At 44.5% G+C, this 24,707-nt stretch overlaps 1 protein-coding gene across 1 annotated transcript in view; it reads right to left on the reverse strand.

Annotated features, from left to right (window-relative positions):
- LAMA3 (laminin subunit alpha 3) overlaps positions 1-23,799 on the reverse strand; it is a 272,254-nt gene extending 248,455 nt beyond the window's left edge. Inside the window, exons 1-2 of the mRNA XM_063451472.1 lie at positions 23,350-23,799; positions 18,426-18,578 (exon numbers count right to left, since the gene is read on the reverse strand). Of these exons, the coding sequence (XP_063307542.1) occupies positions 18,426-18,578; positions 23,350-23,697 (501 nt within the window). The 5' untranslated portion in view covers positions 23,698-23,799. The remainder of the gene's footprint in view (positions 1-18,425; positions 18,579-23,349) is intronic.
- Positions 23,800-24,707: the final 908 nt, after the last annotated feature.

Genomic DNA, 24,707 nt, shown 5'->3' on the forward strand with positions numbered 1-24,707 from the left:
CAACTAAATTACTGCATAACACATCCATAACTTTATTTATTAAATCTCTTCTTTTCTGTAACCAAAACATTATACATAAATAAGCATAAATTAACATATATACATATATAACTCCACCCATAGTGTTATACAGTGACCCAACCGTCCTTGCCAATAAAAACATGGAGTGGTTCCTAATCACCACTCCCTCTCACCTCCCCCCTCGTCATAAAAATCCTTCCAATGCCTGCCATCAGCCGACCTTATCCACGCTCGATGGGCACGAGACCTCAGGCAACCTAAAGTTAAACCTTTAGAGCAGGGGAGGTTTGAGACCTTAAAAGACTTGTTCATCTCATTCCATCTACTTAAACGTAACCTCAAACTCAATTGGCAAGGACATACCCCCGCCACAACCCCGCTGTTTTACGCCTAAATCAGCGGGGGACCCCACCACAACCAGCCATGGCCTGTTCCCCCACTTCACGCAGCGCTAGAGTAACAGAGGTCAAGTCCGACCTCCAGCAAGCGCACCCCTCCCTTCGAGATACCCAGGCCACCTTTGGCCAAACCCAAAATGCGAACTGGAAGTGTTCATGTTTTAGTTATTCATTTTGTCCATCATACGTTAAGTCATTTTTGTTATGGCCATGACAAACCTAGAAACCCATCTATTCTGATGACCGACGGCAGCGCACCAGGGCACTCACATTGCGGAGTGCACTGCCAACAGGAAAGGGCGATAGGCGCAGCCTAGCCCCTGGGAACCTCAGGGAAGAAACAGAATGCGTAACATGTCCCGATCGAAGAGCACCCAAGTCCTAACCCACCACCGACCCACGTCATTCCACCCAGGGAGGACAAAACCCCTGGTACCCCATGAGGCGGGGCAGCTGACCCCGTATGAGGAGGAGCCACACTCCCTTCACGTAGCCGGAGCCAGACCACCGAACCTCCGCCATTCGAGCCCTCTGAACCATCGGCGCAGGCACGCCCAGCCTGGCGGTGTCTGTAGCCGCCCCCAACCAAAATAAATGCCCTTTGAATTCCCCACCATCCTTATCCAGGAAGTCGAGCCCCCAAGAGGAACACCCCAACTAGATGGACGCGGGGGTGAAAAACCCATCTCCGAGAAACAAACCGGGGAGGAGGCCGAACAATCCCAGGGACGGAACAGTACTCCCAACGAAAACAGGCAAATGACGGAACCCTGCACCGCCCCCGATCGGAACGGTATATTACAGACCATCCTGGAAACCCATTACAGCTTGCTAGGACAAAATACAAACAGTATATCTACATATGATACCTCCAAATTAGTGACAATGGCATCTAGATATACCCACACTTATCTGGTGTAGTTACAACAGCCTCTCAAGGTCGTGGCCCAGTTCCTGACCTTTTACAACATATACATAGACACAGAGGGGAATGAGATACGGCTGTACATAATCTAAAACAGGAACAGAAAAAAAAAAAAAAATTACATAGTGTAATACCGCAAAAGAAAAGATAATGCGCTGATACAAGATTGCACTCACAAGATCAAAGTGAATAAATCACCAGAACAAGTGCCTGCCCACAAAGAAACATTCTCATACGTCCCAATCACTCCCACCTTACTGGAGCGGGCCACCACGCCGCCGCAGAGATCAACCCACGGACCAGTCTCATCAGACCGGTGGACCAAGCGACCACCCCTCCACCGCCTTATAAATCGACACCGCGCCCTATAATGAACAAGGCAGAGCATCGGCTAACACAATGGTAATAACCGGCAAAAAACCCCGGACCAGCCGCCCCTAGCCCAAGCCACTCCGAGCCAGGAGCCGCAACCAGAGTACCAGAGCACCACCGGGGAAGTGGTTACCGACACACGATAAAGACAGCCAGCACCCCCACATGATGGTCCCCAAGGAAAAAACCTACCCACTCGTTCATGAGCCGGGTACCCCATGCCTGCCATGCTACCAGAAAGGGGGACCTCCAAGAACACCAGAGTCCGCCAGAGCCAGCGTATTGGGCAAGAGGCAGCACACCACCGAGAGCCCAAATGGCCCAAAACCCCACCATAACCTGCTGCGGCGGCAAAACAGTTGGAAGCCAGCGGACAGGACACAGGGGGCCAGATTGCACAAGCCAGCGTTAAAGGAGGCCCAGCAGGAACCCCATACAGTCCCAAGGGCAACCCCAATAGGCAACGCCCAGCGTACCCAGGAGAGCCCACGGGTAGCGCAGCCGAAACCCACAACGCCCCTCCAAACCACCGACGCCTCCTGCCTGACGCCCCAAACCGCAGCCAGGGGGACCGACGTCCCCTTAGTGGAATTGATCCCACTGACCAGGAGACAAGAGCACACCCCGACCCACGGAACTCCAAAACACTATACCAAGAAAAACACTGCAGCATCAGAGTGCGCACATGCGACACTGACGGCCCCACACATAAGCCACACCGGGAGCAACTTACATGGAGGCATATAGCCAACTAACCTGACCGTCAGAAACTGTCAGGATCGGGACAGGGATCCAACACGCAGAGTACAAACAGTAGCCAGATACGTATACCGGACCTTAGAATGGCCGGACTAACGTAAGTAGTACAGTATAGAATGGTCAAAGACAAGCCGAGGTCGAGGGTAACAGAAGACAGGTAAGCGAGAGACAAGCCGAATCCAGGGTAACAGAGATAAGCAGAGTAAGGTAAACAAGCCGGGTCAAAACCAAAAGGGATAATAGAATACACAAGCACTGAGTGACTAGAACAAGCTAGAACCACGACAGGGCAATGAGCTAATGAAAGAAGCTCTGTTAAATACCCTGTTCAGAGCAGTAACCACGCCTCCGAGGCGTCCTGATTGGTCCTGCAGCAATTGACTGACAGGTCGTTCCGGGGGAGTGTCCTGATGACTACTTCCTGCCTAGATGCTGTAAAAGGCAGTCACTCGCGGCCGGCCTAGCATGACCGGATAGACCGCGGGGAAGGGAGCCATCAGACCGTCTGGATGGAGGAACAGCTAAGTCTCTACCTCTTTCGGAGGTAGAGACCACAGGTACCCTGACAGTACCCCCCCTCTCAGATACGCCCACCGGGCGGAATGAACCGGGACGAGATGGGAAGCGAGAGTGAAACGCCCTGCGGAGACGGGGAGCATGAACATCCTCCTGAGGTACCCAACTCCTCTCCTCAGGACCATATCCCTTCCAATCAACCAGATATTGTACTCTCCCCCGGGAGATTCGAGAATCAATAATAGAGTTAACCTCATACTCCTCCTGACCCTCCACCTGAACGGAGCGAGGAGGGGCTATTGTGGAGGAAAATCTGTTACATATGAGTGGTTTCAGCAATGAAACGTGAAACGAGTTCGGGATGCGTAAGGTATTAGGAAGAGCTAAACGATACGCAACTGGATTGATACGGGTCAGCACCCTGTAGGGTCCAATATAACGAGGAGCGAACTTCATGGAGGGCACTTTTAAACGGATGTTCCTCGTGCTCAGCCATACCCTATCACCTGGAACAAAGACCGGAGCCGCCCTTCTACGTTTATCAGCGTGTTTCTTGACCAACATAGAGTTGTGCACAAGGATTTGTCGAGTTTGATCCCACAACTTCCTCAAATTGGCAACATGAACATCAACCGACGGCACCCCCTGGGAAGGAGAATCCGAAGGAAGAATAGACGGATGAAAACCATAATTCATGAAGAAGGGGCTTGAATGAGTAGAATCGCAAACGAGATTGTTGTGTGCAAACTCCGCCCAAGGAATCAAACCGACCCAATCATCCTGGTGTTCAGAAACAAAGCATCGTAAATATTGTTCAATTTTCTGGTTGGTACGTTCAGCAGCTCCGTTAGACTGAGGATGATAGGCAGAAGAAAAGTTTAATTTAATACCAAGTTGAGAGCAGAAGGACCTCCAAAAGCGGAAAACAAATTGGGAGCCTCTGTCCGATACAATTTGAGAGGGTATCCCATGTAGGCGAAAAATCTCCTTAGCGAATATCTCTGCCAATTCGGGAGAAGACGGGAGTTTAGGCAGGGGAATGAAGTGTGCCATCTTAGTAAACCTGTCAACCACGGTGAGGATAACAGTCTGTCTTTTAGAGATAGGTAGATCGACAATAAAGTCCATGGCCAAACAGGACCATGGTTTTTCTGGAACCTCCAAGGGGTGCAGGAATCCACATGGAAGCGTATGGGGTTGTTTGGTTTTAGTACAAACTTCACATGCAGCGATGAACTCCTCAATATCCCTCCGTAAAGCAGGCCACCAGAAGTCCTTAGAGATCAACGCGCAAGTTTTGCGAATACCAGGATGTCCCGCCATCTTGCTATTATGTAAACACTGTAAAAGTTCCAGTTGAAGAGCAGGAGGAACGAAATGACGGCCCGCAGGAGTCTGTTTAGGTGCTAGATGTTGCAACTTAATGATCTCGGCCAGTAATGGAGAATGAATCCTGAGATTCGTATTAGCAATGATATTGCATTTCGGAACTATAGAAGAAAGAACTGGTTCAGGTACAGTAGAAGGTTCATATTGGCGAGGTAATGCATCGGCTTTAGAGTTTTTAGAACCAGGTCTGTAAGTCAGTACATAATTGAAGTGAGTCAGGAATAAGGACCAACGAGCTTGTCTAGAGGATAAGCGCTTAGCCTCCCCAATATAGGACAAGTTTTTGTGGTCCGTCAAAATCGTAATAGGGTGTAGGGTCCCCTCCAACAAATGTCTCCACTCCTTTAAGGCTTTAATGACTGCTAACAGTTCCCTTTCCCCGATGTCATATCTGCTCTCAGGCCCAGAAAATTTCTTAGAGAAAAAACCACAAGGGTGTAACGGTTTATCCACCCCTAACCTTTGAGACAGAACAGCCCCAACTGCTGTCTCAGAGGCATCGACCTCGAGCAAGAAAGGCAGAGTCGTATCAGGATGGACTAGAATGGGAGCCGAGGCAAAAAGTTCCTTGAGAGTCTTGAAAGCACCAAGAGCTTCCTTAGACCAGAACTTAGTATCAGCCCCTTGTTTGGTCATATTGGTAATAGGCGCAATGATAGAGGAGTATCCTTTAATGAAGCGCCTATAGTAGTTGGAAAAACCAATAAACCTTTGGATAGCCTTGAGTCCTTTGGGCAAGGGCCAGTCTAAAATAGATTGGAGTTTTACAGGATCCATTTTAAAACCCTCCCCAGAAATCACGTATCCAAGAAAGTCTACCTGAGACTGATCAAAACTGCACTTTTCCAATTTGCAATATAGACCATGTTGCAGCAGCTTGTGTAATACCTTTCTGACCTGTCTATGGTGAGTCTCAATCTCCTTAGAGTGTATTAGTATGTCGTCCAGGTAAACAATAACACAATCATGCTGAAACTCCCTAAGTACCTCATTAATCAAATCTTGAAATACTGCAGGAGCATTGCATAGTCCAAATGGCATAACAGTGTATTCGTAATGGCCATACCGGGTATTGAATGCCGTCATCCACTCGTGACCTTGCTGGATTCTCACCAAATTCTAAGCCCCTCTGAGATCTAACTTGGTGAAGATTTTGGAGCCCTTAAGACGATCAAATAACTCGGTAATCAGTGGGATAGGATAGGCATTTCTGACAGTTATTTTATTCAAGCCTCGGTAATCGATACAAGGTCTCAGCGTGCCATCCTTCTTCTTAATGAAAAAGAACCCAGCCCCGGCCGGAGAAGAAGACCTCCTGATGAATCCCTTTTCTAAATTCTCCCGAATATACTCCTCTAGAACCGAGTTTTCCTGAACAGACAAAGGATATACATGGCCCCTCGGAGGCATAGTGCCGGGTAGCAGCTTAATCTTACAGTCAAATGACCTGTGTGGAGGCAAAGAATCGGCATTCTTCTTGTCAAACACTGCCCTTAAGTCTAGGTAAAGGTCTGGTATTTGTCTTTCTGTGGACTGAGTAGGATTCTCCAGTATGTTAATATTAGCTAATGGAGAAACCTTGCACAAACACCGATCCTGGCAGCCCTGGCCCCACGAGAGTATCTCTCCTAACTCCCAATCGATAATAGGGTTATGTTTTTTCAACCATGGGTACCCCAGAACTATGGGAACGGAAGGAGACGAAATGAGCAGAAGAGATAAATTCTCCACATGTAGGATACCAACATTTAAATCAATGGGTACGGTCTCACGAAAGATAACAGGGTCTAGTAGTGGTCTACCATCTATGGCCTCAACGGCCAAAGGTGTCTCCCTTAGCTGGGATGGAAAATTGTTCTTACTAGCAAAGGCTTGGTCGATAAAATTCTCAGCAGCACCGGAATCTATCAATGCCATAGCCCTTACTACTTCCTTCCCCCAAGTTAAGGAAACTGGTAGCAGAAGCCTGTGATCCTTATAATTAGGAGTAGAGGACAAAATAGAAACACCCAAGGCCTGTCCTCTAGAGGGACTTAGGTGCGAGCGTTTCCCGGGCGGTTAGAACAGTTCGAGAGTAAATGACCCTTGGCTCCACAATACATACACAAACCCTCTCTTCTCCTGTGCTGTCTTTCCTCCTCAGAGAGGCGGGTATACCCTATCTGCATAGGTTCAGTAAGCAAAGATATCGTGGAGTCAGGACTTGGAAAAGCAGGAGCTAACCTAAAAGAAGGTCTCTGGTTCCTCTCTCGAGTGTTCTGTCTCTCTCTTAGACGCTCATCTATACGAGAGATGAACAAAATTAAATCCTCTAAATTCTCAGGGAGTTCTCTGGTAGCAACCTCATCAAGGATTACATCAGATAGGCCATTCAAAAATACATCCATATACGCCTGCTCATTCCACTTGATTTCTGCCGCCAGAGACCTGAACTCTAGTGCATAATCCACCAGTGTTCTCCTGTCTCAGGCGCAACAGTAATCTGGCTGCATTAACCTTTCTACCTGGAGGGTCAAATGTTCTTCTAAAAGCAGCTACGAATGCGTTATAGTTATAAACTAATGGGTTATCGTTCTCCCATAGTGGGTTGGCCCATCTTAGAGCTTTCTCAATGAGTAGGGTGATAATAAATCCTACTTTTGCCCTATCTGTAGGATAAGAGCGAGGTTGCAATTCAAAGTGGATACTAATTTGGTTTAAAAAACCACGACACTTCTCAGGAGCCCCACCATAGCGTACTGGGGGGGTAATGCGAGAAGAAGCACCCACTGTGGTTACCTCTAGACCTGAACAGACAGGAGAAACAGGGGTATTACGTATCTCCTCTGGTGGGTTATTGGCACAAGCTAATAGAGCCTGTAGCGCAAGCGCCATCTGATCCATTCTGTGATCCATGGCTTCAAACCTAGGATCAGGAGCAGCCAGCTGACTGTTTGTACTTGCAGGATCCATTGGCCCTGTCGTAATGTCAGGATCAGGACAGGGATCCAACACGCAGAGTACAAACAGTAGCCAGATACGTATACCGGACCTTAGAATGGCCGGACTAACGTAAGTAGTACAGTATAGAATGGTCAAAGACAAGCCGAGGTCGAGGGTAACAGAAGACAGGTAAGCGAGAGACAAGCCGAATCAAGGGTAACAGAGATAAGCAGAGTAAGGTAAACAAGCCGGGTCAAAACCAAAAGGGATAATAGAATACACAAGCACTGAGTGACTAGAACAAGCTAGAACCACGACAGGGCAATGAGCTAATGAAAGAAGCTCTGTTAAATACCCTGTTCAGAGCAGTAACCACGCCTCCGAGGCGTCCTGATTGGTCCTGCAGCAATTGACTGACAGGTCATTCCGGGGGAGTGTCCTGATGACTACTTCCTGCCTAGATGCTGTAAAAGGCAGTCACTCCCTCGCGGCCGGCCTAGCATGACCGGATAGACCGCGGGGAAGGGAGCCATCAGACCGTCTGGATGGAGGAACAGCTAAGTCTCTACCTCTTTCGGAGGTAGAGACCACAGGTACCCTGACAGAAACACAGCCCGGAAACAAACTCGACGGGCGTACCGGCAGCAGCCGGAAGACCGAGTCCACCGCCGCCTTCGGCAGCAAGGCCCCAGGGAGGATACGACAATCGAGTAAATAAGGAATCAGGGGATATCAACCCCGCTCCTCCATGGGCACCACATCCCAAAGGGGGGACCCGCAGAGCGGACTCCAGGGGCACCTTAAACTATTGGGAAGTAAGCTAGTCGAGCGTTCTTGGTAAAGTGGACCCACACCACCCGAAGGAGCTCTCGCATGGACTAAGGGTCCAGCTCCGAGAGCACCCACGTCCCCCTCCCGACAGATTGCAGAGAGGACGAAAAAACCACAGGCCGAAGCCCACCCGGCCCCAGGCCAAGAAGGGTTGCACCGCCAACGAAAGTGCAAAAATGTACCTCCACCAACCCAGCTCCTCCTAGGGACTACATGCGTCCCGAAAGTGTCCTGACCGCAGAACCCCGCAGCGCAGTCTCGGGGAGCCCTTTCCCCGACCATGCTATCCAGAGCACAGGGTGCATTCGAATATGCACCCTGGGGTGTAACCGACCACACCCCTAATGTCCCTCTTAGCCAAGGGACCCCCGTGGCAGGATGGAACACACTCGTAAAAAAGCCCCTTCCCCCATATGCTCCCTAGTAGTGCGCGCAAGCCAAGCGGGCCATATTAGCTCAGCAACACCCAGCGTCATGCGAACCTGGGAGGCACCGCCGGCGCTATCCGCTGCGCCAGACGCTGCAGGAATGTGTACCTAAACGAATGAGACATACTGAAAACGAAGGGGGGAAAGCGCTGTCCTTGTACCCAGACATTCTCCGTTCATATATATATATTTTCTGTTTGGTAATTAATGTCCTGTTTTTTTTGTTTTTTTTTTTTTGTTTTTTTTTGTCGTCTGTTTTTTTTATTTTTATTTTTTTATTTATTCATTTATTATTTTTTTTTGCTTGATTATTCACCACCGTGTACTTGACAGTTAAATCACGGTTGTATGTTCTGTTATATGGCTGTCGTTTAACTTATTCCATGCGGTAATGGACACAATTCATTTTTTGTACTGCAAATTACTTATTATTTCTGATTTTTTATTTATTTATTTTTTGTATTTTTATTTATTAATTATTATTATTTTTATTTTTTTATTTTTTTAATTATTATTATTATTTATTTATTTGTATTAAATTTTTTTTTTTTTTTTTAATTTACCGTGCTAGGAGGATTAGACTGAACAAAGAAGGAACAACGCATGCACGCAAAGCGCCAAAAGAGGGGGGAAAAGTACTCACCAGACGCAGAAGGACAAGGCAAAGAAACAGCAGCACCATCAACCATAGAAGACAACAGCTGTGATCCAGGCGCCACCTGCTGGACGGTCCACGAACTGCAGCAGAGTCCAGAGGAGAGAGCAGTGGAGAAGAGGAGAGCCCACGCCCCAGAGGAGATGGCCGAGGTAAGTGACCTGCAGGGTGGGGAGAGGGGCCCAGGCTAGATAGAGGGGGGGAGGGGGACCAGGCTAGATAGAGGGGGGGACCAGGCTAGATAGGGGGGGGGGGAAAGAACATAGAGGGGTAGACAGAAAGGGAATGTAGCCCCAGGGGAGGGGAAAAGAAAACATAGGAGAGGGAAAAAGGAGGGGAGAGGGCAGGCCCACTAGAAGAAGGAGGGGGGAAGGAGGCAGAAAAAGGGGGGAGAAGAGGGGGGACTCGGGGGCCCAAAAAGGGGGAAACTGGGACCCCTGGCAGAAGAAAAAAGGGGGAGACAGCCCTGGGAGCCTTCCTCACCGGCAGAGGAGGCTCCCGACGGGCAAAGAGACCCCCCCAATCCCATACGGCGGTACCAAGGTACCCCGCGCGGCCCGCGGGGGCCTACTCACCGCCCCAACCCCCCGCCGGCCGTGGGGGGACCTGGACTGGTGCCGGGCGGCCGCCCGCCGCCCGGAGAGATGAATCCGCCGCCCACCGCCCCTGGCCCGCAATCCAGCGCTGGCGACGGGGCGGATGGCGTGGTAGGGGGCCCAAGTGTGTGCCGCGCGGCAGACCCTCCAGGAGGCCGCGCGGCAGTAGCAGGCCGCATCCCCGGCCTTGCCGTGAGGGCCCGCGCGGCCGTGCACACAGCAGGCCGCGCGGGGGTAGGAGGCCGCATCCCCGGCCTGGGAGTGCCAGGCCGGGCGGCAAAGGAGGCTGCAGGCCGCGCGGCAGTGGCAGGCCTCGTGGCAGAAGGCCGTGCCACGCGCGCGGCCGCAGAAAGCCTCAAATCCAGGCCCCTGTTGGTAGGCAGCGTGTCTGGAGCCCCCAGACATGCGGTCCTGTCGATGCCTCGGGCCCGGGCTCCACCTCATCAACCGGGCCTGAGGAGAGGGATCAGGGGAGAGCCTGGCAGGCGGGTGGGAACGCCTGCCAGTGCTGGTGCGGCCCCCAGGGGCAGGGACCGCATGGGAGGCAGCAGGGGAGACCACAGGGGGTGCTCCAAGGGGAGGTAGGCCGCGGGGGGGGCCCACACCGGTAGCCATACCTCATTAATGCTTGCCAATTGTTCCCACAGGTGCCGGCCACCATCCATGCTGCAGCAGCCCTGAGGGAAGCTAGAAGCCTCAACCATCAAGCTGTGTCAATCTGCAGGCCCAGGCAAACAGGAGCAGGAGGACAGGAAGCTGTTTGCTGGCCCGAATCCCAAGTGGCACTGAGGTGAGACCTCCCCCACACTGTCTTACCCAGAACATAATCACACCCACAGATTCTTCACAACCAATCCCAGCATCTATCCCCACACTCCTACATGTGCCCTTGTCCGCTTAGCTGCGCTATCTCCCCAGGGCCTAATCAGGGAAAAGCACAGATGATAAACTAACGTATATATTTAAGGAATGGTTCAGTAAATACAGTTACCATAAGAATAATCAGATTCTAAAGTAAAAGATGAAAAGATGGATTCTTAATATGAGAAGAAATCAAGTATCTAAAGTCTACAAACTGTAAAGGGGAATCATTGCATCTAACCTGAAACATTTGAAATGTCAGTAAGATTGCATATAGCAAGATTCACGTACGTTTCATTCTGTCAAGACCTGTTTGTGCGTGTGCGTTATTTATGTCTGTTTATATTGGTATGAATTTCTCATGAAACCCTTTGCATATGATTTTGTTTTTTATGCATAGTTATGTTATAGTCTTACAGATTAAGCACTATCCATCAAGATCCAAGTGTATATTGTTTTTAGGCTTGGATGTGACAGGACCTATGAGTCTTTTTAATGACGTGCCTGACTATACTTGTATGAAATAACTGTACATCCAGCACACTTGAAGTTAAATAAACTAAGCATAGCTTTTTGGGGAAATACACCACTTCTCCAGAATTTAAAGCATTGAATAAAACATGAAAATGTGCCTGTAAACTTTATTCACAAGATGATCGGTTTTCTTTTACATTTAGATTACAATTTTAACAGATTAATTCATAATACATTTCAGACAACGCAAAGGGCAAGTGTCTTTTGTAGCACTCCACTGTATTCACTGGTGCTGGTTCGAGCCACCCAGTTTATTCAATATTTTGCATGATAGTGTGTTACGTTGGAGAGTGACTTACACTTGGATCATAGCTGTTCAGACACATGTATACTATTTCCCATAAATAGAAAGAAAGAGGCTACTGGTCGGCAACTCGAAGCACGGATTGCCCTCCAAATAGACCTTATATCCTTAAATTTACAAAAAGGCTTGTGCTGCAGGTACCCACTAAAGGGAGTCTTTGCATGCAGTTTAGCCAAAACAAAAAACTCTTTAATAGTCCCTCTTGAGGAAGAAAGCAAAAACGTGATTATATATACAAGTGTGAAGTTAAAATAAAGGACCTAGTGGGGTACGGGTCTAAGCTATGCCTGGCTGTTACTTATAGCGAACACAAAGGCTAAGGAGATATAAGTGTGGCTTCAAACATATGCCGAATACTCCATTAGAATAATTGTGTCGAAAAGACCAAGGTAACAGAGTGTGCAGCAACAGTTGCTAGAGCGTCTGATTATATTTTGTATCAAAATGGTGGAAACTGCAAAAATGTATACCCAAAAATGCAAAATATAAATACAATAGAATATCCAAAAAACACCAAAGATATATACAATAATGCTTTAGTATATATTTTAGGTGGACTGTTTTAGATAGTACTTGTTTGTATGAGACAAGGGTACAGTTGTAAAGGATATAAAACTGTGAATGGCTTAAAGGCTGTGGATTGCAATATAATTGTACCTTGAATTGCCATAGAACTTTTTATCCCTTGCAAAGATGTGAAAACAGGCTCTAAGTATCTCGTTAGAATATACAATCGATATATATCACCATGTGAAAATATCTGGAGATAATTTAAGAGCTGATTGGGTTACAAATGCAGTTCAAACTGTTAATATACCTTTAAATGCCATAAATAAAGTTCAGTGCAAAAAGCAAATCTTAATTGTTAAGGCAGAAGGTATATGCACATCCATGTTCAATCATATAGAAAAGCATAAAGATGAATAATGTAACAATATGTACTTAGATGCCTAAACAGCTAAATGTGATTTGGGGGTAGGAGTCCCTAGCATCTTGTACATATCGCATACATATATATTCAAATGGTCTTGAAAGTGCTCAGGATCATAGAGATGACACAGCCCCAGAATTGTCCAAACAAAGACATTTTAAAAGGTAAAGATGAATCCGCTCATGGTGAGCTGCTCTGCTCGAGCTGCTCTGCTCAACGCGCGTTTCGGCGATACCAGTCGCCTTTGTCAAGAGCCGTTTTCAGAGTGCATGGCGCCTCTTTTTAAATGGGTCTTAGGACTTCCCCCCAGTATGACGTTAAACTCCCTGTCTAATCGGAAAGTCCGTACGGACGGGAGGGGGCGGGGTAATCCCTTCAATCGATACAGGGTCTAAGTTGCAGTTAACCCGAAACGGGAAAGCAAGTGCTGGAATGAATCAGACACTGATTCAAACACTAAATGCAGGTAGCAATATTGGGACCCTGTTGTAAATTTATAGAAATATAAAGGTCGTCCAACATACACAAACGGATGGATTAAGTACTTAAAAAGGGTTGTAAAGATTTTACAGTATGTAAACCAGAGTACATCCAATTGGTATACAGGACGATATCATTCTATAATAGGCATACAGTTGCCATGATTAGGGATCGAACTGGGAGTGTCAAAAGAGGCATAAAGGAACACTCAAAAAATAGATGTTCATTATAAATGGAAAAGAAGTAAAAAGCATTCTAACATATAGAGAAACTAAGAGAAATTGTTTGAATGGACGTGTTGTGTTGACAGTTGTTGTTAGAGGGTTAATAAAAATTAACCTTCAATGAAAAATAAGAAAAAGGGAATTTTAAACCAAACTAATGAACTTATAGATATATATGCAGGGTATTTACATAGTGTGAACAATGTACAGTTTTGCAAAATAACTTGACAGGATATATGAATTGGAATATTTAGATAAAAGGGGCAAAAGAGAATCCTTCATTGAGACCTTTTGGGTGTAGTGTTTTAAGTTGAAAAATCCAAAAACTTTCCCGTTGTCTCAGAAAGCGGTCATAGTTACCCCTACGTCTATCCTTCCGGACCAATTCTAATCCACAGAAACGAAGTCCCTGTGGGTTACCAGCATGGACTTCCTTTAGGTGACGACCTATGGGGGTATCAACGAGCAGTTTAGGTGATCTGACATGCTCTTTGATACGCTCCTTAAAGGGTCTAAAGGTTTTTCCCACGTATTGTAAGTGGCAAGAACATGTGAGGAGATATACTAAACCCGCGGTATTGCAATTGAAAAAAGATTTGATCTTAAACGATCTTTTTCCGGTGCTATCGGAGATGGTTTTGGAGTCCCGTTTAATGAACTTACAAGCCACACAGTGGCCACATTGATATGATCCCACCGTGGTATTGTGTAGCCAGGTACGTACAGGGGGGGAGTGAAAATGACTCGGAACGAGAATGTTTCTGAGGTTTTTCCCTCTACGGGCGGTCATTTCGACTCTAGGTCCCAGAACCCTTTTTAGGTGGGTATCGTCCAAGAGGCACGGCCAGAACTTCTGAAAAACAGTTCTGACGGCCTCCCAGCCTGAATCAAATGTGGCTATCAAACGTGGTGGTTGCAGTTTAGTGGAGAACTCCACCTTCTTGGGTAGTAGAAGGCTATTCCTATCTGCCTCTAAAGCTCTTTTGTAAGCCTGTTTGAGGCATTTGTTCGGATAGCCCTTGTCCCTAAACTGCTGTCGTAGTGCATCAGCTTGTACTTTGAATTCTTCGATGCTACTGCAATTTCTGCGGGCTCTAATATATTGTCCGGTGGGGATCCCCCGTTTGAGTGGTTGGGGGTGAAAACTTTCCCATCGTAGGAGGCTATTAGAGGATGTAGGTTTTTTATATAGTGTGGTGCTGATGGAGTCTCCCCTTAATGTAATTGTGAGGTCTAAAAAGTTCAGTGTATCTCCCCCAAATTCCGATGTAAAAAATAAATTCAAGTTATTAGTGTTGAGAAGTGATACAAAGTTTTTGAATAGATCCTCGCTGCCTGTCCATAGGACCAATATGTCGTCAATATAGCGAGCCCAATGATGGATAAAGGGTCTAAATGGTGCAAAGGCTGAATTTGTCGCCACAACTACTTCCTCCCACCAGCCCAGATGAAGGTTGGCATACGATGGGGCACAAGCCGTCCCCATCGCAGTGCCTTGTATCTGATGATAGAATTTCTCGTTAAAGAGGAAGTAGTTGTGGCTAAGGATGAATTCAAGGAGCTCTAGAGTAAAAAGGGAATGGTCACTGAAGGCAGGACCCCTTTTATCCAGGAAATGTTTCACATGTTGGATACCCCCCTTATGTGGAATCGAGGAGTATAGAGCCTCCACATCGAGGCTGCAAAGTGACACAGACTCAGGGATTTCTAAACTTGAGAGGCGGACCAAAGTCTGCTTGGTATCTTGTATGTACGAAGGTAATTTTTCCACGAATGGGCGGAGAACCCTATCAAGATAGATACTGCCATTCTGGGTGAGGTTGTCAACACCGGATACTATAGGGCGTCCGGGGGGATTAGTTTGATTTTTATGGACTTTGGGCAGGCAGTAGAAGGTAGCTATCCTAGGTAGTTTGTTAAGAATAAAGTCATATTCCTCCCTGGATAGCACCCCTCTACTGCGGCCCATATCCAAAATCACTCGATAATCCTGTAGAAATGTATTCGTAGGATCTTTCTCAAGAGGTTGGTATGTGTCTCTGTTTTCAAGTATCTTAAGTGACATCTTGATATAATCAGTGGTGTTTAAAATGACAATGTTCCCTCCCTTGTCGGCTGGTTTGATAGTGATTGTAGTATCCCCTTTAAGTGCTTGCAGGGCTTTGTTCTCCGATCTTGTAAGGTTCATGTTCTTTATTTCCCATAAATGCCTTTTTCACACGGAGCACTTTGGGGTTTTTCCACTACTGATAAATGCCCTTCAGTTCTCTGTGTAAGATCATTACTACATAAAGCAAAGTGGACCCTGTTTGCAGCTTGGTGATAATCTACGGTGGATTTCATTTAACAAATGTCTGCACTAGGATGTATTTATGCTAAACAGTGTACTGTGATGCACTGAAAACTGAATTGCAAGCTTCAGGCCAAAATAACTCAAATGCAGAAATTCCCAAATGAAGATGTATTTTTACCCTAAACCTACCTCTATCTCTTTGTATAGTATCTTCTTACAGAGAGACTTAAGTCAAATACAATATATCAAAATAGATCACCCCTATACTTTGATCTATATTATCACTAACAGCCTGAGTTACATTGTTTGGATGTTTAGTGAGCGTATGCATATTTTATGCAGTAAAATTCTAAACACCTTCCTGAGATAATTTCCTTTACTACCTGACTTTATTGGCACAGGCATAAAACTTATCTTAGGATAAAGTACTAAGGTCGATAAGATTTTACAAAGTTCTAAACTGATGCTATGACCCATACCGATGAAACAGCACATCCTAGCAATGAGCAATGCTAAAAAAATGTCCCCTGAATGTCAGTTGCAGAAAAATGCTACTTATATTATACCAGCAAATGCAATAAAAATTGTGTTTTTCCAGATGCATGAAAAAATGGTCTGAAGGCAAACTGTAAGCAAGAACTGAATGATCCTTTACTATGCCGGAGATGTGTTTTAAATATAGCAACTTAAGGGATTTATTCTCTAAACAGTCCTAATGACTGAAATGCAAAATTAAGGCAATGTATCAGAGTTGAATATATACTCCACTTGGATATTTAGGCATTTTGAGAATTGACTAGTGAATTTGAATTTCTTGTAGGCTATAGTATTTATTACTAATACAATTTTTTTCACTAAAGTTCAAATAACCCCATACTAAATGGGGCAAAGCCATCTGGCTGCATATGAGGCCATTTGGACTGCAAAAGTTGGAGATTGTTCATGATATATAACAAATGAGCCTGAACAGGCCTAAGTTTGGTCCACATTTCTGACCGAAAACTGACAGTCAGTTGAAATCCAGACACAAATGCTTCAAATCTGGGCAATAGCATATCCATTGTTTAATAATTTAGAGCCCCCACCCTGCTGCCCATGTGTGGGTGCAGTGAGGACAGTAGATCTCCTCCCCCCCGAATAGTATAATTAGAGCCGTAGCCAATGGCTAGGGGGAGGACACTAGACCCTCTACCCTATAAATAGGGCCCTCACGCAATGCCAATGGGTGGGGAATGGGGAGGACACTACAGCTTTTTTCCTTTAATATTATCATTAGGGTCCCCATCCACATCCAATGGGTGGATGCCAGAGGGAAGAAACTAGGCCTCCCCTGAATATTACTATTAGGGACCCCACCCATACCCCTTGAAATGACCATAAGAGTCTTTAAATAATTACAGTTGTTCGTCCGGTTTCGTCCGGGTGCGATGACATCATCGTGCTTAACATCCGATGACGTCATGCGTTCAACTTTTTTTGTATCTTTTTCTATATTCCTAATTTCTTTTATCAATATATCTACTTCATATTTAATTCTATTTTTATTTTCCATCTATTAGTACAAATAGAGTGTTAAAGTTTTTAATTTCCTAATCCCCTTTCTCGCTTACCCTCCTTCCATCTCTCTTACCATTTTTTGTGAGTTTCCAACACACCAATTGAGCATAAGAACAAACATTGAGTGCTATGAACACAATTCACTTCCGAGTTCATGGCAAAGGAACGCAAAGTGGAACGCACAACGTCATCGGACGTTATGCGCAATGACGTCATCTCACCCGGATGAAACTAGACGAACAGCTGTAATGAATTAACCCCTTAAGGACACATGACATGTGTGACATGTCATGATTCCCTTTTATTCCAGAAGTTTGGTCCTTAAGGGGTTAAAGACTCAAAATAATTAAATGGACATTTGAGGGGGTATAAAGGAGGGGAGGGAGGGTAGTATTCATTCTGGATGGTCACTTGATATTGTTAAATTCCCTGAGGAAGTCCTTCACACGGAGGAAACGCGTAGGATGCCTAGTGGTGACTCTAAATTATTACATCCACTGTTTTAAACCTATATGTAAGTTAATAAATTGCTTTTTTATTATACACTCGATTTTGCACTACAACTTCATTTTCATTTTTTGAGTATTTGTGTTCCAGCCAACACATGGTGATCTGAATATACCAAGAAGATTGAACCCTTGGAAGGGATTTATATACAAGGCTTTATTACTTAATTGAAAGTGTGAGTGGCCATTTGAGATTGCAATATTTTTGGCACATTATCCACACAGTTATATGCTATGTTGTCTAGCTTTCTTTTGGTTTAGCAGGTACTCCCCAATTTTTGTACACATATTTCGTGGAAGACAAGAGGAAGTCTTCGGGGTACCTTTGAACACAGGGAAGTTTCTTTCTGCTAACATTTTAATTTGCACTGAATGCACTTTGGTTTGTGAACACAAATATCTATCTGTATTTGCACTTTCTGTAAATGTATAGAGCAGAATGTAAATGGAAATATTACAAACATATCACAATCAATTCTGCTTGTATAATAGGTAATAAATTGTGAAATTCCACAAATAAAACTGTATCGCGGGGACAAGCTTCAGGACGCATACATCATGTTAATTAATGCCAGAAGCATATTATTTGATGCATATATGTCATCTGATTTTTTTTGTCTGGCAATGAGTTGGTTCAAACTCCAGCAATACGATGTATTGCCCCTTTATCCATTCATAAATCATGCATTCTGCATATGTTTGTTCAGAGATTTACACTACTAGCAATTGACTGGCACGATCTAGAGAGAGATTATTAAAGATGATCATTTTTGTGGTTGTACTTTAATTGAACAAGCATTGGTCTACCTACATTAACCCAATAGAAGAGAAATTCTCATCGGAGCAAAAGCTAAATAGAAGCAGCAGCACACCTGAGATTATTATGTACACACTGTAAGCACATACTGTAGGTTCATACTCACCTGCCCAAGATCTATGGTGACATTTACTTCATTGTATTGCAGCCCCAGTGATAGCGGGGGACTCTGCCACCATCGTTCAGTTCCATCAATGGCATTGGAAACTGGATGAGCTTTATTTGGGTCCGCTGAATAACAAAAATCGCAAGGCTGGCCCTAGGGGGAATAAAAAGAAAAAAAAAGATTGTTTTTTTTGTTTGGTTTTTTGAAGAATAAAAAATCTTTGTAACAATGTGAAGCCAATACCGGACATAGGCATTATGGAGACAGTTTAATGATAATAAGGCTGTCATTTTTTCAGATTTGTTTTTCAGACTTTTAGAACAAAGTGACATTATGTAATGTTTGCAATGGAACACTAATCAAGATAAAATGAACAGATATTCTCATACAATCTTTGCAGACATGAACTTGATGAACATTACAAGAATTCTTGAAAAACAAGCGAGGGTAGAAATGTTCTGTGCTGGAAATACACAAAAAGCTCAATTGATAGTGTGTAGTAAAACAGGCAGATCATTGAAAGAGCATGCAAAAGTTGACTGCATATTTTTTTCAATGCACAGTGTTATTGTGTTCTTATGTAATGTGGAATATGAGTCAAAGGGTTTTCCAAGTAGCAAAATGGGCACAAAAGTTGAAAAAAGCCCAAAAATGTGATGATTGTTTGCCAGTATACCCATTTCTATGGCAAGTATGCCATGCCTAACATGAGCAGAAATAAAGAGAACATTGAGTCAACGTTTTCATCAATATAGAAATGAGAAAATAAAAATAAACCTGGCTATATGAATTATTTGTTTGCCATGAAAATGTAACATTAATAAACCACTAGAAGGCATGCGTGTGTCAATGTGATTTGGAATCAGAGAAGATTACGGTAAATCTCAAAATGACTATTTACAGAACAGTTTTGTGAAATAAACATTGTAGAGTTAAATAAAACTCTTGAGCTAAAGGTTGTAATGAGGAACATATGAAGTATGGGTTTTTGAGTAAATAATAGTTGATTCAATAGACTGGCAAGTTTTTTTGTGTTTGTTTATCTATCTTCAAACTGCAAAACTTAATTTTTATTTTCCATTTACTTAAAAAAATTACAGAAACAAGAATAAAAGAATATGGATTACTTCTAAAACAAGCTTCAGATGTTAAAGGGACACTGTAGGCACCCAGACCACTTCTGCCCATTGGAGTGGTCTGGGTGCCAACTCCCACTACCCTTAACCCTGCAACTGTAATTATTGCAGTTTTTTTTAAACTGCAATAATTACCTTGCAGGGTTAACTCCACCTCTAGTGGCTGTCTATTAGACAGCCACTAGAGGGAACATCCTGCTCTATAGCACAGGTTTTCTGTGCTAGAGCCTCGCTGGACGTCCTCACGCTGTGTGCGGACCTCCAGCGTAGCTCAATTCCCCATAGGAAAGTATTGAAAATCACTTTCAATGCTTTCCTATGGGGTGCGCTAATGCGCATGCGCGGTATTTCCGCGCATGCACATTAGGTCTCCTCGGCCGGTGGGCAGAAGTAGGCAGAAGGTGGAGCGGCGCGGAGGAGCAGGCAGCGACGTGGGACATGTCGCTGCCTCAGGTAAGTCACTGAAGGGGTTTTCACCCCTTCAGTAACCAGGGATTGGGGGGTGGGAGGGAGAGGAATCCTGCAGTGCCAGGAAAACTGATTGTTTTCCTGGCACTGGAGATTCCCTTTAAATCAACTAGGTAATGCTATGTATTTAAAAGCTGAGCTCTATCCTATATGTAAATGTATTATGTCTATGTTTTACTTAGTCCATTCTGCATATTATTCATATTATTGCCAAAAGCAGTTTAGAGACTACATGATTAACAGTGTTTGTGGAATGCATTTCAAAGAGTCCATATTATTTATTTTCATTAAGTTTGTAAATGTTGAATCTTACTTAATGGGGCAAAGGCAGTCTAATAACCATAACCACTACAATGCATTATAGTTGTTAGGGTGTATAGAGTGTTTGACCATTCCACAAGCTCGTGTCAAAGTGATTCCAAGCACTTGGCAAAAGAACTATGCCAACAATCCAGTCCCATGCCTGGCACTCAGTAATTGTGGACGTGAACTGCCACATTAGCTTGTCCAACGTTGGGCAGTAATGAGACCATGAAAGAACTGTGAATCAGGTTATCCCAGTGCCTATCATTGCCATATCATTGCCATATCATTGCGGCCTGTTATTGACATTTCATTAAAATGATCGAATTCCAACCAGAATGGCATTTCTCATATTTACTAAAGCAAATTATGGTCAGAATTCAACCCACCCAACTGAATCAGCACCAATCAACCGGGTGTATTTGGTGTCCTACTTAAAATCAGTGCTTTTCATATCTGAATTCTAAAGAAACAATAGGATATTGAATACTCACAAAGCAGAATCCATGTTTGCAAAGTATTTTAAGTACTATTTATCAGCTGGCAACGCTAGCATCCAGCGGTCAAATAATTAAATAACCCTCAGCGGCACCTGAGTAAAGGCTAACAAAAGTGTAATAAAATCCAACAAACTGTGACTCCCGTCTTAGCTTCTTGCCAACCTAATGCCTCGACCTGCAATGTGTCAGGTATGGCACATCTACTACTACTCAGGTGTGCAACCATTGGCCACTCACTGGAACCAAATACTAGTGACTGGTCAGCCCCTCGAGGGCTCAGCACAGAATAAAGTTTCAATGTGAGTTAAGGGTTTATAAAGACTTTACCGTGCTTTGAAATCTCAGAAGAGCACTGTGATTGGTTGGCTTGTAAGTCTCATTTCCCTTGAGACTTGTCCATATTTCAACTGTCCAGCAGCATTCGATATGGCTGAAATCCGGACCACATTCAGGCTTGTTCAGAGCCTGTTTCTTAACCCCAGACATTGCTAAATAGTGTGTACAATGAAGGGATTTGGCATTCCGAATGGCAGCCATGCAGTACACAGCCAATCGGAATTTAGTGTTCGTTGACTAATCACCTGTTTCAGTGAACGGAAAACCAAGTTGCAACATAGTTAATTTATGACTATAGCAGGATTAGAGAATGTTTCCAAATCCATACTTTCTGCCCACATGATGTAACCTGGTAATAATTTCATTATAATGCAGTGTTTGGTAAATAAACTCTCGAGTCTGTTCCCTTAAAGTCAGAAAGGTGAACAGGTGTGAGGCCTAGCGCCATATACCGAGCCTGCTAGGTAAAATGTTTCTTTTCCAGATTAAGTGCTTTTTTGGGGGGATATATTGAATACCTACATTATTAGCCTCCTGATACTACACCTTGCCAAGATTTACTGTCAGCAACAGGGGATTGTGTTCATGATTGCTTCTAACCATCTATACTCTCTGACAGTTATGTAAAGATTTGCTTCTGCAAGCATAAAGGGCAATATGTTTTTGGTATCCTATTCGATGGCCGCAATACATTTTTACTTTTCCCATCCACTTAACCCATTACAGTCTGTATTCCCTGTTGTATAGCTCTCTATTTGAAAACTCATATCAAACTCCTATAACATATATAAGAAAAGTCTTAGTGTTAATTCCTTGTTTAGTCAATATCGGAAATTGAAAAAGTAATTGCAAATGAAAGTTGAAAAAATAGCTAAAATGGAGGTTTGAACAAATTCAAGTATTTTGTCCTAAAATGTGTAATTGTCTTGTTGTTTCCAGTATGATGAATAACATTGCCAGACTTTCTCTCTAGCGAAATAGTGGAAACCTAACTACTAGAGAACTGAACATTTTTGGGCAAAAAAGCCAAACAAAATTCTCAAACTCTTCTACTATCTAACCTTGGCTAATTAACAATCTTCTTGTCAATTCTCCACAATCCCAAGTTTAGTGAAAACACTCCTCTCTAATACCAGACTAGCATGATATACAAACATGGTGAATCCTGCCATGATTACATATTTTACAATGATTGATGCTAATCTCCACCACCTCTTCCTATTCGTGCTTCACCACCCTCCTACCTTGACCCTCCCATTCTTCCAGCCACCCAACAGTTTGTATAGCTACACTATCTATAAATACTGTTACTGTCTCTTTAACACTAACCAACTTAAACATCTATATCAGGGATAGGCAACCTTCCCACTCCATATGTTGCGGACTAGATCCCCCATAATACTCTTACACCCATAATGCTGGCAAGGCATCATGGGAGGTGTAGTCCAAAACATCTGGAGTGCCGAAGGTTGCCTATGCCTGATCTATATACTACTACTTCTAAGGCACATTTCCAAATGACCACCTAAACTCAATATGGTCTCTAACAAATAAGATTCATATTTATAATATTGCACAGTAGTGATATGTAAAGGTACTTCCATAGACAAGACAGTGTCCTGTGTGATATTATCACTTATCAATTATTAGCCAAGCAGGGAACGTGTGAAAATTCCTCATGTTCTGTATTCCCTGAGTGAATGCTATAACTGATATCCACAAACAGGAGATGTATATCGTATAAGGAGGATCCAGTTAAATTAGTAAATAGTAAATAATGCTGCATCTCAACATTTTGGGGAGATACAACTTGGTGCCATTTTGCCAGGAAGGGAATAGAAATTCTATATATTGTTGCCAGTGCCTGGTTCTACCATCTTCCCAGAAAGATAGACGGAACTACTTCTCTACCTGCACATAATAACCTGCAAGCAGTAAAACTGATCATATGGTTACAGTAAATAATGCAAGGCAGGAAAATCTCTTTGTAACAATGTAACTAGATTTTATGATGTGAAAAGGTTGCTGCAGACACCATGTGAACTTTGAATATGACTCTCCATAATAAACACTAGCTCTGTGAGTGTAAAGTTGATGAGAGAGTATGACACTAAATGAAGAAGGGTGGGATGCCCTCCAGCTGGCATACACTGCATGAGGGGCACTCTGGGGGCTCAGTACCTGGATTGTGTGCCCGGGGGTAGAGGCGACAGAGGGTCCTCCCACCAGTTTACAGTACAGATCCATCCTTGGCTGGGGTCCCTCTTGCCAGGGGACACTCTCCTCCCCGCAGGTGGCTGTGGCATGGATCCTGGCTCCCTCTGCCAGGTTAAAGTAAGGGGGGTGAAGGCTGAATCCAGTGCCCGCACCTGCTGAGTCTTGACTGCAGACCCTGCCCAGCATTAAAGACAAAACCACAAATCTCCATAGGGCTGCACAGTGGATGGAACAGTCAGGGCTCAGTCTACATGTTATAATCCTCCTGGGGTTCCATGGAACGTTCAGCAAGTCTCCCACACACAGCCCCATCCTCAGGGCACACTCTGCACCTCCCTAGACCCCTCTCAGGCTGTCTGTGCCCCAGATCCTCCGATCCATGCAGGCTGCGCTCCCTCTGCCTCCCTGTGCCTCTGTCAGTGCTGGAAAACAAAGCTGCAGCCAGATCCCTGCCCCAGCCCTGAGTGAGGACTGGGAGATGACACACCCCTCAGCAGCAACCTGACCGGGGTCACCTCTGTGTGCTGTGTGTGGATCATGCTTCATCCTGCCTAATGTGCAGCAATGCAAGTCCTCCTTCAGATCCTTCTCCTCTTGGGGAAAGATGCATCAGGACCGGGGTGGCTGAAAGATGATTGTACCCTCACTAAGGCTGGCAAAGCACCAAGGAAGTTGTAGTTTCACAACAACTGGTGATATATACCTTTTGGCCATTCCTATACTTGTAAAGGTTCTCTCTAAGGTTTCTAGGGAAAGTGATATTTCTCAGGTCCTAACTAAAAAGTAATTCTGGGACACAGTTCTAAAAGTGGAAGCCACAGGAAAGGTCCTGTTGATTGCTCCACCTGTAGAACTTAAATAAATTGTTTTTTTTTTATCTGCAGAGTCTGTACAGTTTGTTGCAAAAGTTAAATAGCAATAACAGAACCTGCTTACTGCCATTAGATAATTAAACAGATTCTATAGTGTAAGGAATACAAATCCCAACCCAGTCCTCATGTACCACTTTCCAGTCCAGGATTACCCTATTGTGTCTAAAGTGTTTTTTTTTTTCTTTCTTTTTTTTTTCTGAAAAACACCTTAGACACAACTGGGTAATCTCTAAATCCTGGACTGGTAGGGAGTACTTGAGGACTGGGTTGCAAACCACTGCCTTACACTATAGTTGTCTCTGCCCCCCACACCCCTCCATACTCCCCTCCCACCACAGAAAGGGTTAAAAAAAATACATTTTAACACTTACTCGATTCCAGTGCCAATGTATCTCGGCGCTGGGTCTGCACTTCCTTTCTTTCTACGTCATCCGAAGGGTGGGCTAAGGA

Source organism: Pelobates fuscus, chromosome 4, assembly GCF_036172605.1.
Source record: "Pelobates fuscus isolate aPelFus1 chromosome 4, aPelFus1.pri, whole genome shotgun sequence".
Lineage (NCBI taxonomy): Eukaryota > Metazoa > Chordata > Amphibia > Anura > Pelobatidae > Pelobates > Pelobates fuscus.